Source organism: Platalea leucorodia (assembly GCF_965183815.1).
Source record: "Platalea leucorodia genome assembly, chromosome: 1".
In the NCBI taxonomy this organism is placed as follows: Eukaryota; Metazoa; Chordata; class Aves; order Pelecaniformes; family Threskiornithidae; genus Platalea; species Platalea leucorodia.
In genome coordinates, this window is record NC_138823.1 from 82597363 (window position 1) to 82609275 (window position 11913).

At 44.8% G+C, this 11913-nt stretch overlaps 1 protein-coding gene across 3 annotated transcripts; it reads right to left on the bottom strand.

Moving 5' to 3' along the window:
• Positions 1-854: 854 nt before the first annotated feature.
• On the bottom strand, positions 855-9717 carry ZNF622 (zinc finger protein 622). 3 transcript variants are annotated; one of them, XM_082310336.1, is made up of 7 exons: positions 9639-9717; positions 6813-7421; positions 4695-4946; positions 3820-3982; positions 2902-3014; positions 1857-2000; positions 855-1250 (listed from the first exon to the last, which is right to left on the bottom strand). In XM_082310336.1, exons 2-7 carry the CDS (start codon positions 7417-7419, stop codon positions 1123-1125), a joined length of 1407 nt encoding a protein of 468 aa, XP_082166462.1. In that variant the 5' UTR covers positions 7420-7421; positions 9639-9717; the 3' UTR covers positions 855-1122. The 3 variants fall into 3 exon arrangements, with proteins under 3 accessions (XP_082166462.1, XP_082166463.1, XP_082166464.1); XM_082310337.1 differs by lacking the exon at positions 9639-9717 and adding an exon at positions 9144-9460; XM_082310338.1 differs by lacking the exon at positions 9639-9717 and adding an exon at positions 8199-8212.
• Positions 9718-11913: the final 2196 nt, after the last annotated feature.

An 11913-nucleotide genomic window follows, 5' to 3' on the forward strand; every position in this document is an offset into this window, starting at 1 on the left:
TTTATCAACCCAACTTCAGTTTAAGATTTTAGATGTGAACATAGCCTTTCTTTAAAATTCTCTCTGCATCAGTTTTCACTCAAATCTGTACCTTTTTTAATAGGTCACTTCACTTAGTAAATGCTGTGTCGAATCTATAGCCTACATTACTGATCAAGTTCTGTCTTCACAGTAAAAGCAGGAACAGCAAAAAACTTCCAAGGCAGTAGAACTTACTGGGAAAAAAAAAAAAAAAGAAAAAAACAAAAGGCAAAACACCACAGACAAATCCACAAAACAAAAATACACAGCATGCACCTCCATTGTGAAATGATCACTTTCCTAAGAGTCCCATAAATATACCACTCTTTCAGAAGTGCTGATATGCCAACAGTACTACTTTTTCTGAACTTACTTCTTAGGGAGACTTTAGTGGATTATTTTAAGAGGTCAAAATACAGTGTTAATTGACAAAGTCTCCGTCTACCATTCCCAGTAATATTACGCACACACCATTCACAGGAGAGGAAGAAAACTTACATTAAAATCATGCCAATGAAAGCCACTACTAGGGGAATCCAGAGTAATCCTAAAACGCAGAAGTGCAACTTGACTGTAACTGCCTTCACAATGAATGGACAGGCAAACAAGTAGCAATCTTCCTGCGGCATTCACCTCAATCGTGCCGGCTAGAAGTCCAAAACGCTGAACTAACTTATGTCTTGCACCACAAGTGAAAACCTTCAATACACTCCATCTCAGGCTCTTAGATCTAGGATCTTCTCTTGGCCTTAACCATTTTGCAGAATTGGAAACTGAATTTCTTCAGAAAAATGACCGTGTGAACTGCCCCATGGAAACGGACTGCACAAAGATGGGCAGCAAGACTACGCATGCATCTTTATTCATAGCCATGACTACTTTGCCACATATTCCATTTAAGATATTTTATTTTTTAAGTTAGGCCAACCATCATCTCACTGGAAGAGACAAGCTCCCTGCTCTTCTCATAGACAGGAAGGCACACCAGCATACACAACCCCATTTGGTAGGTACCAAGTCCAGTTTAATAACAGAATCCTCGACCCAGCAACCATTAAATCGCCCTTCCCAAAACCAGTTGCATGCAGCGCTCTTGGCAACTCAGAATCTGACTTGCACCCGGAAATGCATCTGCTTTGTAGCATTGTTACTCATTCCTGTCTTGAGCATCCACTTTGACTTCATCCTCTGCAGGTACTGCATATCACGCTGCTGAGCAAAGACTGCCCCTTCAGGGAGAGAGGAGGAAGAGAAAGAGGGATAAATGTCTGTAAGCTTACTTACTACTTATATGCAAGCCAGCTAATCTGTCCATTTACTTCAGCAGTTAGCTATACGTTTTCCTTCCCATACTGGCACACTTCTTTTCACTTTTCTCGTGAGAAAGGCCCGTTCCCTCTATGAATACCCATGACTGTGATTAAGGAAAGAAGTTGTTTTGCATTCCAATGTGCGATTCTTTTATTTCAAAAGTTGATATAGATCACCTCACTGCTCCCCAACTGGAAAAGTATTCTAGCTGTCAAAGAATGGTTTATGTTACATTATTAAATAGCAAGAGTATTGGTTTTGACAGGCAGAAACCAACAAATCTTAGGAAGTCACCAAATATCACAAACACGCATGATAATGAACTGAAGGGCTTGCACAGAATCTCCAATGGATTTTAGACACAAACAACTTCCTATAAGTTATTCTGCTTGGATGTCAGGAATGACATCAGGAAAGAAACTACTGCATAAAAACCCACAACTGTGAAACAAACTCAACCTATTTAATTGTAGAGTGATATGCCAGAACCTCCTCCTCTGCAAAAACCTCACACTGTCACTTACCTGTCTGACTTGTCCAGCCCAAAGCTCTGTACTGCTGTAACACCCGACCCACTGCTTTCTTATTTTTCGCAACAGCCACCGTTCTTGACAGACCAAACCGTTGCTTGTAGTATCTCATTAAAGAACGATGACCCACTCTTGCACCTGTTCAGAGGAGGGGACATCTTATTATGCATAATGAAGCAACTTCTGAAATGCAGTATTCATGCATCTTGCTAAAACTGTGGAAAATCCCTATGCTGATAAACGCTTTTAAAAGGTCCAGAACCTTAAAAACTTTAGGACTATTAGGAACTCAATATAATTACTGTAAGAGCTGCTGTACTGCACTGTACCTTGAAGGAAAAAAAAAAACAAACCAACAAACCAAGGAGTGCTGTTGTTCAAGAGGTCCTTAGCTCAGATAACAAACAGGCAGTTATCAGAAATGAAAACTTTAATTAGGGGAATGAGGAGAGGCAATGCTGTTTCAAGTAACCAGGGAAGTAACGTGCTGCCATTCAGGAAATCTTCTGTAACTGTGTAGTTGGCAGCACTTTTCAGAATGAAAGGGCTGAAGTCCCCTCATACAAAAAACACCAAAACAAAAAAAAAACGCAAGCAAGAATGCCAAATGCTATACAAGGCAAGAGTAAGGTTGTTTAAATAAATTAATTTTACCGAACTAGTTTACTAAATTAGTTACCAGCTGCCTCTGCAAAACAACTACGCTAGGTAACCTAAGTTATAGCCTCTCCAAGTTGCACTAAAACAAGATATGGAAGCTCTTGGAGTATACCATGAGAGTCACATGTTAATGAAGAGATAAAAGTGGGCAAAGGAAACCCCTGCCCCAGTCCACACACACATTAATGCTGAAGAAGTTGAACTACTTAGTAGTGAAAATAATGAAAGGTGAGGACAAAACCCCAAAGACACTTAGATGCAAAATTACCTTCTCCCTTGCCAAAGGAAAACACTCACAACGATGACCTATGTTGCATGTAATGGCTGCAGCTATCAGAAATGCAGAGAAAGTATGTTGTAACACAAATCCTATGCCTACCTGAAGGAAGGATCAGCTCCATGGTGTCATCGTCATAATCCAACTCTCTCTCTGCTGGGCGCTCTCCAGGCACCTCCGCATCTTCCCCATCCTTGTGATCAGGGTAACTGCTCCTGTGGAAGAGTAGCAGTACATGGTTTACAGATGGTGAGCAGCCACAGCTATCCAGGCCCATCACACAAAAGAACTGCCACGCACAGCTACAGCAAGCCGCAAACACTGTCACATTTCACCTGCCTTGGTTTGAGAGTTCTTCCCAGTAGCACCCTGCCCTGAACAGAGGCTGAAGGACCACTCTTCCTCCACCTGCTTCTATAACTCAGCACGGTTCTGCTGCCACACACTTAACAGTGACTTACGGTGAAAAACCACCACTGTGCAGCCCACCAGCTCTGCACAGCGACTGAACGAGCGCTCCAAGAGGCTCCACTAAATCTACCTGTCACCATAATAGGAGGTATTTCTGACAAAAATGAACACAGCTTAGGATAAGTTACAGGAAGTTCAACAAGAGGCCTCTAAATCACAGCAGTCCTGTTTAACTCCAGCTACTTAAAAAAAAAAAAAAAATCCACAGTGGGTATTAAGCCCACAATCTGCCTAAAAAGTAGTGGAAGAGACAGTTATGCCCTTTTATGGTCTTTGCTGGTGCACTGAAATCTAAACTCAGTAACAGCAAGCACTCGAAACAGAATTCAAAACATATTTTCATATAGGACTGGTATTAGTGGCCACAGGAGAGGAGACCAATCATGTTGTTATGCTTACCTAGAGAAGTGGTGAACCAGCTATGCAAAATAAGTATCAGTACCAGAAACGGAACTAAATTTTAAGAATGAATAATCGTTTCTGATGTAATATTCAACTGCCCTTTTGTCTGTCCCCATCTGTGCTCCACTCAAAGAAAAGCGTCCTCACCTAAAATCATAGAAGTCTGCAAATTCCAGGGCAGCATCTCCATCTGTGAAGAGTTTGCAGTGGCTTTTATCATTCATGTGAGCCTGTACTGCCTCTGTAGAGTAGAAGGATTTCCCTTTTTCATTGCACCAGATGCAGATTTTCCCAACGCCAACTTTCTCTCCTGCAGAAAACATTGACACTTCTATTGGTCTGAATAGAGCCTCCCTAGTCAATAATTAACATTTCTGTGATGTAGGCTTCCCAGCTTGCAGGCAGAGGGACCAAGGAAGAGCCTTGAGCCCTTTGTTTCCAGAAAAGCCCTGCTGTTCCTATGCCTTGACCATATGGCTCCATCAGGGACAAGTCTGTGCATTTAAAGATTTCATATGACAAGGTATGGATCATTATGTATTCTCAATAACAAATTTCATACTTCCAACACAGTTTTCTACCTGATACTCCAAAATTATTTTATTCTCATCATTATTTGTAGACTTCAAGGAAGACAGATTTTTTTTCTAGCTTTTAGCTCTCTCACAAGTATTGCAAACCGATGAGGCAAATACTTGCGACTCATTAGTACGACAACACAATTCATATGCACACTTTAGCAATGGAGTTTTGTCCTAAATGTCATGTTAGCTGAACAACTTTCTCAATGCTAGAAAACTACGTGAGACCTACAGGGTACATGACCACGTTTGCCCAGTGGGGTTTTCTCTCACTCTGCCCAGAAAACCCGTGGTCCTGTTCATGATCAAAACACTGAACTAGACAGCACTCAATTTTACACCAAAAAATCCAAAACCATTTTAAGTCATATCCAAGTGAAAATAAGCAATAACAGTATATAATTATCCTGATGAAAAATCAGAGAACATTTACATGCATACCCAGGTACTTGATTAATCCTCTGAGATCCACGAGGTACTCTATGTCTGGAATGAAGAAACTGTGAGCTTTTGTCATATGCGCCACATTTTTCGTGAGCGATCTTGAATGGTGGGGACAGAACAAGCAGTCCGTGACTGGTATGGCCCCAACAGCAGGACTGCTTTCGGCTTCTGCCTGCTCCTCCTCTTCTTCCACACTTTCCATCTCTTCTTCAGAGCCAATGTCTTCATCAGAGTCCATATCTTCCCAGTCTTTTAAAGGAAGTTAAAAAAAAAATTATTTATATTATTACTTCTCTCAAGCAAAACAAGTCCCAATTAAGTTAGGAAAAGTTAACACAGAAAATATTGCATTTTCTATTCTTACAGCTAAGTGCCACACAGTCACTTCCAGGTGCAAGAATATACCATTGCCAGTAAAACACATTCCTTTGTAAGATGCACAGCAAGGCTCAAGTCTGCTCATAAAAAAGTTGGCAGATCCGATATTTTTTTTCCCCCTCCACTTTCTCAACTATTAACACTTTATTGCTGTTTCAAAGCCTTAAATTTAATTCACCACAGCACAGGTACACATGTATGGCTCATTAAAAACAATACAACTCTGTCAAAATCATGAAAATACTCATTTCCAGCAGTGACTCAGCAGCGAGGGAAAACACACTCCTGTTCTCACATACACCTTTAACAGAGAAAAACAAAGCCAGTTGTCACAGATATACTACGTTACGTTTTATGTTAGTATACAGCAAGATATACTAACAATTTTACACATTTGCAAGATTACTGCAGAGCTCATTAATGGACAGATGAGCCAGCAATCTGATTATACTGCTAGAGGGGTCCAGGAATCCTTTTTAAGGAGTTCAGATCTGCGGCAGTGAGCATTTCCCAGTACTCTGTTCCTACTGGTCCCCTTCCAACTGCCATGTGCACAGAGTGCTTGAGAACAGGGAACACGGTGCTCCCCAGTGCTGTAGGCTGCTAATTAAAGACCTTTGCTATAGGATGTAGTTTAATAACTTTAAAAGCCTGACACTGAATTAACAGGACTTGTAGGAAACATTCCTGGACAAACACTTAAAAGGAAAATTAACATTCAGAAACCTACTGAGATTTTAGCATTACAATTTATGACTAACCCATTAATACAAAACAGGTGCAAGCTGGGCCCTTCTTTAGATGTTAAGATGCATGTTCAGAGGTATACGTTTCTTCTCCTGTAGAACAGATTCCCTGAATTGCGACTGAAATTTCACCACCATAAAACTGCTATAACAGATGTAACAACGTGACACTATGGTTTCAGTAGTGAAGCTGGCACAGTATGGTCCCAGTTCATTCACACCTGCCCCCTTGCTGCAGTTTAAATCACTGCACCCCACTGCTCCCATAAATGCATTTGGAGCTGCACAGCACTGAAAGCGTCCAGATTAAAAATAACGCTTTTCTGGGAATTCTCAAGCTCTGATCTTTTCAGTTGTCCACTTTCCAGGCTGAACTCCAACAAAGAGCTGTATCCACACAAGTGGTGAGGGTGAAGCAGCAGGAACAGGCAGGCAGTTGGGGTGGCAACTCGGTTAAACTAATTTTAATGTAGATGCCGACATGCTGAGAAGCTATGCCACACAGCATCAGGCTAAAGAGCCAACTTTCTCCTCTGGTCTTGATGGGCAGAGAAAAACAAAACCAACCCAACTCCTTTCAACAGATCAGTAAAGTGACTGATGGGGCAACAGCAAATAATCATGACTAGATTTTTGTTCATCTGTTTTTCAGAAGTAGTTTTAGGGTAATTCATGTTAGCCTCCCTTAAAGGAAACTTCCCCTGGAATTCTACGTGGGAAATAGCACTCATATTAGGAATTGTTTATATTCAATCTTCACACGCATTAGTATCTTGTGCAGCTGGGAGTTCAGACACTTAACACAGCGTCCTTGACGGCAAGCATGGGCTAACCTTAACTCCTTCGTTAAGCTGAAAATTTAATCACCAGGAAGACCTTTTGTGATGGAAAATGCTGTACCACTACAGAAACAGAAGCAGGCTTTTACACAAAACCAACCACTACATAGCCTACCCCAAGCTATTTCTTGTCAGTGCGTTTATCGCCTTACCTTCTTCCGTATCCTCCTCTTCCTCTGCTTGCTGTTTGGCCAGCTTCTTTGCTTGCTGTTCATACCACTGTAGCCGTGGAGGTTTTTCCGATCGCTCCCTACTCTGTGATAAGCTGGTGCTTCCCGTAGAAACTGGGGAGCCGCTTGCATTACTAGGAGGTAAAGGCGTCTTCTTCGGAGACGAAGATGGCTGTGCTCTGATGGCTTGCTGAATAGCTGCGTTCATTTCATCTTTGTTTACGCTTTCCGGGGCCAACCCTTTTTCCAGGTTCTTTTCATTCAGTATTTTCACCTTCTTGCTGACAGCTTGAACAGCTTTCTTCTCCAGCTCCAGGTGCTTCTTGGACTTCAAGTGATTCTCGTAGGCGTTGAAGGTGGAGAATCTCTTGCTGCAAACTGTGCAGTAAGTGGCAGTGATTTTGTTCTGCTCCTCTGCTACTGCTCTCTGGGCTAGGACTCTCTCTTGGAAATTCTCAGCAGTGACAGGAGGCATGTCAGCAACCTTACGCTTCAGGTTGTATCTATGCCAGTCAGTTTTGTAATGGGCACGCTGCATGTCAGCATCCTTGAAAGCCACACGGCAAGTGATACAAGTGTAGGTTGCCATTACTAGAAAGTGGGGGGAAAAAATCATACCAATAAAGATAAATAACAGACACAAAAAACTCCAAACGCAACATCCTGACAGCAGCCACGTAAGGCGCCATAAGAGATACAGTTCTCCTATAGAATTAAATTTATTAAACGCCAGCATTAGCAAACAGTATGTTACGTACTAGAAGGAGCAAAAAACTACAAGACTCTGATACAGTTATCAGAGATTACTCGTACCACAGCAGCACCAGAGCATCCCAGCTCTCAGCCCAGCACCCACTGTGCTCGTCAGGGCTCGGACACAGAACGAGAGGGTTCCCAGCCCTGTAAGGAGTGCTTCAAAAGCTCTGCACTTTTTAATGAAGATCAGAAACTAGAGGTTCTTATCAAGCTCGTGTTCTGCCAACTGTAGGTTTCTGAGGAGACTAACAATTGCTCCAAAATAAGGGTAAAAAGGGAAAATCTACTTTCACACTTATTTATAATTTTCCGTGGCCTTATCAAACAGAAAAAAGTTACTGCATTTTAAAATAAAAACCTCTCAGCTATTTTGGAGCAGTGCATGTACTATCGACAACACTACCCCGCAGAACTGTTAATCTGGACATGCAGTCAGTCGTGCCTCGAACCAGTGCTTGAAACTGCTGCTGCCTCTGGTCTTCCTCCACTTCCCACCACCCGACTGAGCTGCGTTATTGGGGCTGTCACAGGACAGATGTGTGACCTGTAACTCATGCTGTCCTTTCCAAAGCCGCACATTTTCTTCCTTTTCAGTGCTTAATGAAACTTAACTTTTTTAAACAAAGTTGATGGAATCTCTTGAACACTGCAAAACCAAAGAGAAAAAGGCATGTTCTAACTGGAGGTCACTAAAGCCACCCTCATCTTTCAACCCATTTATAAAAATATATGGTTTAATCTGGGAAAAAAGAAACAATATGTCAAGAGGAAAGGGTCTGACAGCAGGCAGAGGAACAGCATCCCCTCCCAGAAGCTACCAACAGAGAGGACCAGCAGTGAAAGACACAAGTGCTCAGGGGGTTGGAGTGTACTTTCTGAAACGCTAATTCCCTGGAAGAACTGGACTCCTAATTTACTGCTTGCTCTGTCTGTACTCGTACAGCGACAGAAAATACACTAGCATAAAATAAATAGCATGGCCTTTATTTTATTTGCAATACTGTAAACATCCACTCAGTGCCACAGATGCTTTTTGTTTCAGAAGAAAACATATTCTCTGCCCACTGAGGTATCCCGACTGCTCTCTGAAGCGTTTGCCTCCCACCTACAGAGCTCCCCATCCCTATCCTAGCCCAAACAGGTACTTTACTGCCATAAAACCACCTGACACAGAATTACGTTTGCTGTTAATCACAAACTCCTTGCAGAAACCTCAGGGACAGACAGCTTGATCTGGTGCATTACAGGCAGACAGTAGCTACACGCTAGAGTACCCTGGGGGACTAAAAAAAAAAACCCAAAAAACAGATCAGAAGAAGAGGTAGGTAACTGAGAGAATCTAGAACCACAAACCTTCATATCTGACTACTAAGTGAAGAAATAACGTCTACAGTTCAAGCTGCATAAAGCAGAAAAAGCACCTGCGGAGTCCCGCGTAGCCAGGCCAGCACCCCCCGTCGCCCACGCGTGCTTTCCCCCACCACTTTAACCCACAAAACCAAAGCACTGAATTTTCCCCTGCGTGGGGCTCAGGAAAACAAAACCTGAGGCACTCACTCACAAGACCTCAGCCCAAGTCCTTCGAGCCAAATCTCGTTCTCCCCGCGGGGCCTTCATTACACCCGATTTTAGCTACTTTTATTTGAATTTAGATCGAGCCGGCGTCCGTAAGACTGACACAGTCAGAAAGGCCTGGCCGACAGCCGTTTATTATACGGACACCAGAAGTGACAGCGCAAGGTAAATCCAGGAAATGAAATGAAATGAAATGAAATGAAGCAAAGCACAAGCAGGAGCGCAGGGGGGAGCCGCGAGCCTCCAGGCCGCCGCCAGAGGTGACTCAGCCCGGGCTCACGGCGAGGCCCGGCCCCAGGGGACAGCAACCCACACGCCCAGGCCGCGCGGCCCAGCCGCCGCGGCTCGGGGCCGGGCCGGGCCGGGCCGGGCCGCGCCCTCCCCGTGCCCCCCGCTGGAGCGGAGCGGAGCAGGCCCGGCCCGGCCCGGCCCCCGCCGTCCCTCCCCTCCCGCCGCCCGGCCCCGCAGGCCGCCCACCTGCCGCCCGCCGGTGCCCCCGGAGCAGGAAGCTCGAGCAGGAAGAGGCCGCGCAGCAGCGGGCAGGAAAGGCGGGGCCTCCCCCTTCCGGCAAGGAGGGACCGCCCCGCCCCGCCCCTGAGGCGGCCGGAGGCCGCCGGGCCTGCGCCCGAGCGGCAGCGCCCACCGCGGCCTGGGCCCGAGGGGCCGCCCCGCAGCGGGGGCCCCTCCCCGGCCCCCGCCCTCTCTCAGCTGAGAACCGGCCCTGCTTCAGAGCGGGCGGTCCCGCTTCTGGCCCTGGGGAATAACGCGACGCTGCTTTATTTTAAATATAAAATAATGCAAGGTCCGCGGCCGGCAGCCGGGATGGGCGGTTCTTGGGGGCGAGCCCCCGTCGGGCCGGGAACGGGAGTGAACACGGGAGCGGCAGAAGCTCCACTGAAGGGGCTTTGGCCTTGGGTTTTGGGTTTTTTTCCTATTTTGGGAATAAATACGCAATGAGAGATGAAGAAAGATTAACACATATTTATTAAATGGTTTTACAAACAATATAATTCCATGTTTACAAAATAGTAATCAGGCTAGGTAAAGTGCTGCAAAATATTTTAAATAAAGACATTTTGTAATTGTCCAGTTTCTGGTTACGCGGTTCGGCGGTGTTACAGGCTGCCGCGCGGCTCGCGCGCTGAGAACAGACATGGAGACTACAGGGAATTTGTTCAGAAGGCTTACGCGGTCTGGAAAAAGTGCAAAACGAACCAAACCCAAGTAAAACAAGTATTTCTTCAGATCCTGTTACTTTTGAGTTAAAATTATTTCTCCTCCTCTGTGTAGAATAATTTTTTTTTTTCACAAACAAACTGAAGAATGGCAAGCAGAAGTGTAGTACATACTCATGGAAAAGCCCTGTGTGCTGAAAATAGGTGCTTTTATGCTGGATTTGACACACCCAAGGCCATGGATCGAATGGCAGTCGCTCCATCTGTCACTCGGAGGTACTAACGCAAAGGGGGAATTTTCTGAGTACGAAGAGCTGAACTGCACCCCACGGATCCTGTCCCAACACACGGCGTTTTCTTCCAGCGGGGATGCGTGAAGAAGCCACTGCAAGGCGAGGGAGGGTGAGCAATTTCACCATGCTACTGCAAAAACACACGGCATCCTCAATTTACTGCCCGGTAAGAGCACACCAGATAACGCAGGCAGAACCGATCCCACGGCAAGATCACACCCTGTGTTATCCTGGGAGCGCTTGCTCACACGTCCACACTCTGTCTGTGCCCGCTACGCTGACTGCACTGCCTTTTGACTGGAAATTGCACGCAAGCAGGCTTTCCACGGAACAAATGCACGTTTCAAAGCTGCGTGCTACCTCGTACTCGCTTGCCTTTCTTCCTGCCCCTGTATTCGGTTTTGGAAGATGGGAAGGTGACAAACCAGTGCTTGGTAGGAAAGACGCTGTGGACTATTGTGATGGGAATTTTTAAATAACCGCTATTTCGTGGCTGCTGCTAGAATACAGCAAAATCTCAAGGGATTTCCAACCGAAGGCAGTGTGGAAGGGATCTCACAAAGGAGAGAAACATTTTCTTTGTGTTCCGCTGTCAAACTGCTGGCAGTGGAATGTATTGTGTCGAAGCAAAGTGTTTCTTACATGCGGGTGTCTGGGAGGGAAGAGGTTATTTCCTGCAGAAAACTAAGCATCTTTCCACTACCTGAGGGGGGATATTAAATGTTACAGAACTACCTCCTTCCCATTACACACCATTTAGGGGCTTGAATGTAATCGGCTACCACGAGAACAGAAAAACAAAATTCTAAAGACACTCAAATAAGCAATTGTGCCCCTAAACTTCAATGATTTGCTTGTTCAAGTTTTGCTTTGTTTTTCTTTCTGGAAAAAAACAAAATAAATCGAGACTTGTACGGGAGAAAAATCAATCTATTTTTCTATCTTGGAACCAGAAAATGGATCATTTACAAAAAGTCCGAGAAACTCCTCCAACTGGTTTTCCTTCTTGATCTAATCTATTATTCTAGAAGAGTGCCCCTGCGTTACATACTTTTATAACCACAAGTATTCTTCATAAAACAACAATAAAGTGCGCGCTGTTATAATGCCACCGTTGACAGCCAGCTAGTCCGTCCCATCAAGTGGAAGGATGGCTCCCTCCCGCCTCTCCCTGTCCCGTGGCCCGTTTCCCCTCCCGGCACCAGGGCTCCGGTACAAGGAAGCACACCGTTGTCTGGGTGTCCTACAAAGTTTCACCAGCAACTTGGAAGTTGTACTCTTCTG

Bases quoted from the DNA above. Each gene is read 5' to 3' on its own strand.
- ZNF622 (XM_082310336.1), bottom strand. From the start codon at position 7,419: ATGGCAACCTACACTTGTATCACTTGCCGTGTGGCTTTCAAGGATGCT. The intron at 4,947-6,812 runs GTAAGGCGATAA...TTCCTTTAAAAG, and splicing joins AGAGGAGGATACGGAAGAAG to ACTGGGAAGATATGGACTCT. The intron at 1,251-1,856 runs GTAAGTGACAGT...CTCTCCCTGAAG, and splicing joins GGGCTGGACAAGTCAGACAG to GGGCAGTCTTTGCTCAGCAG.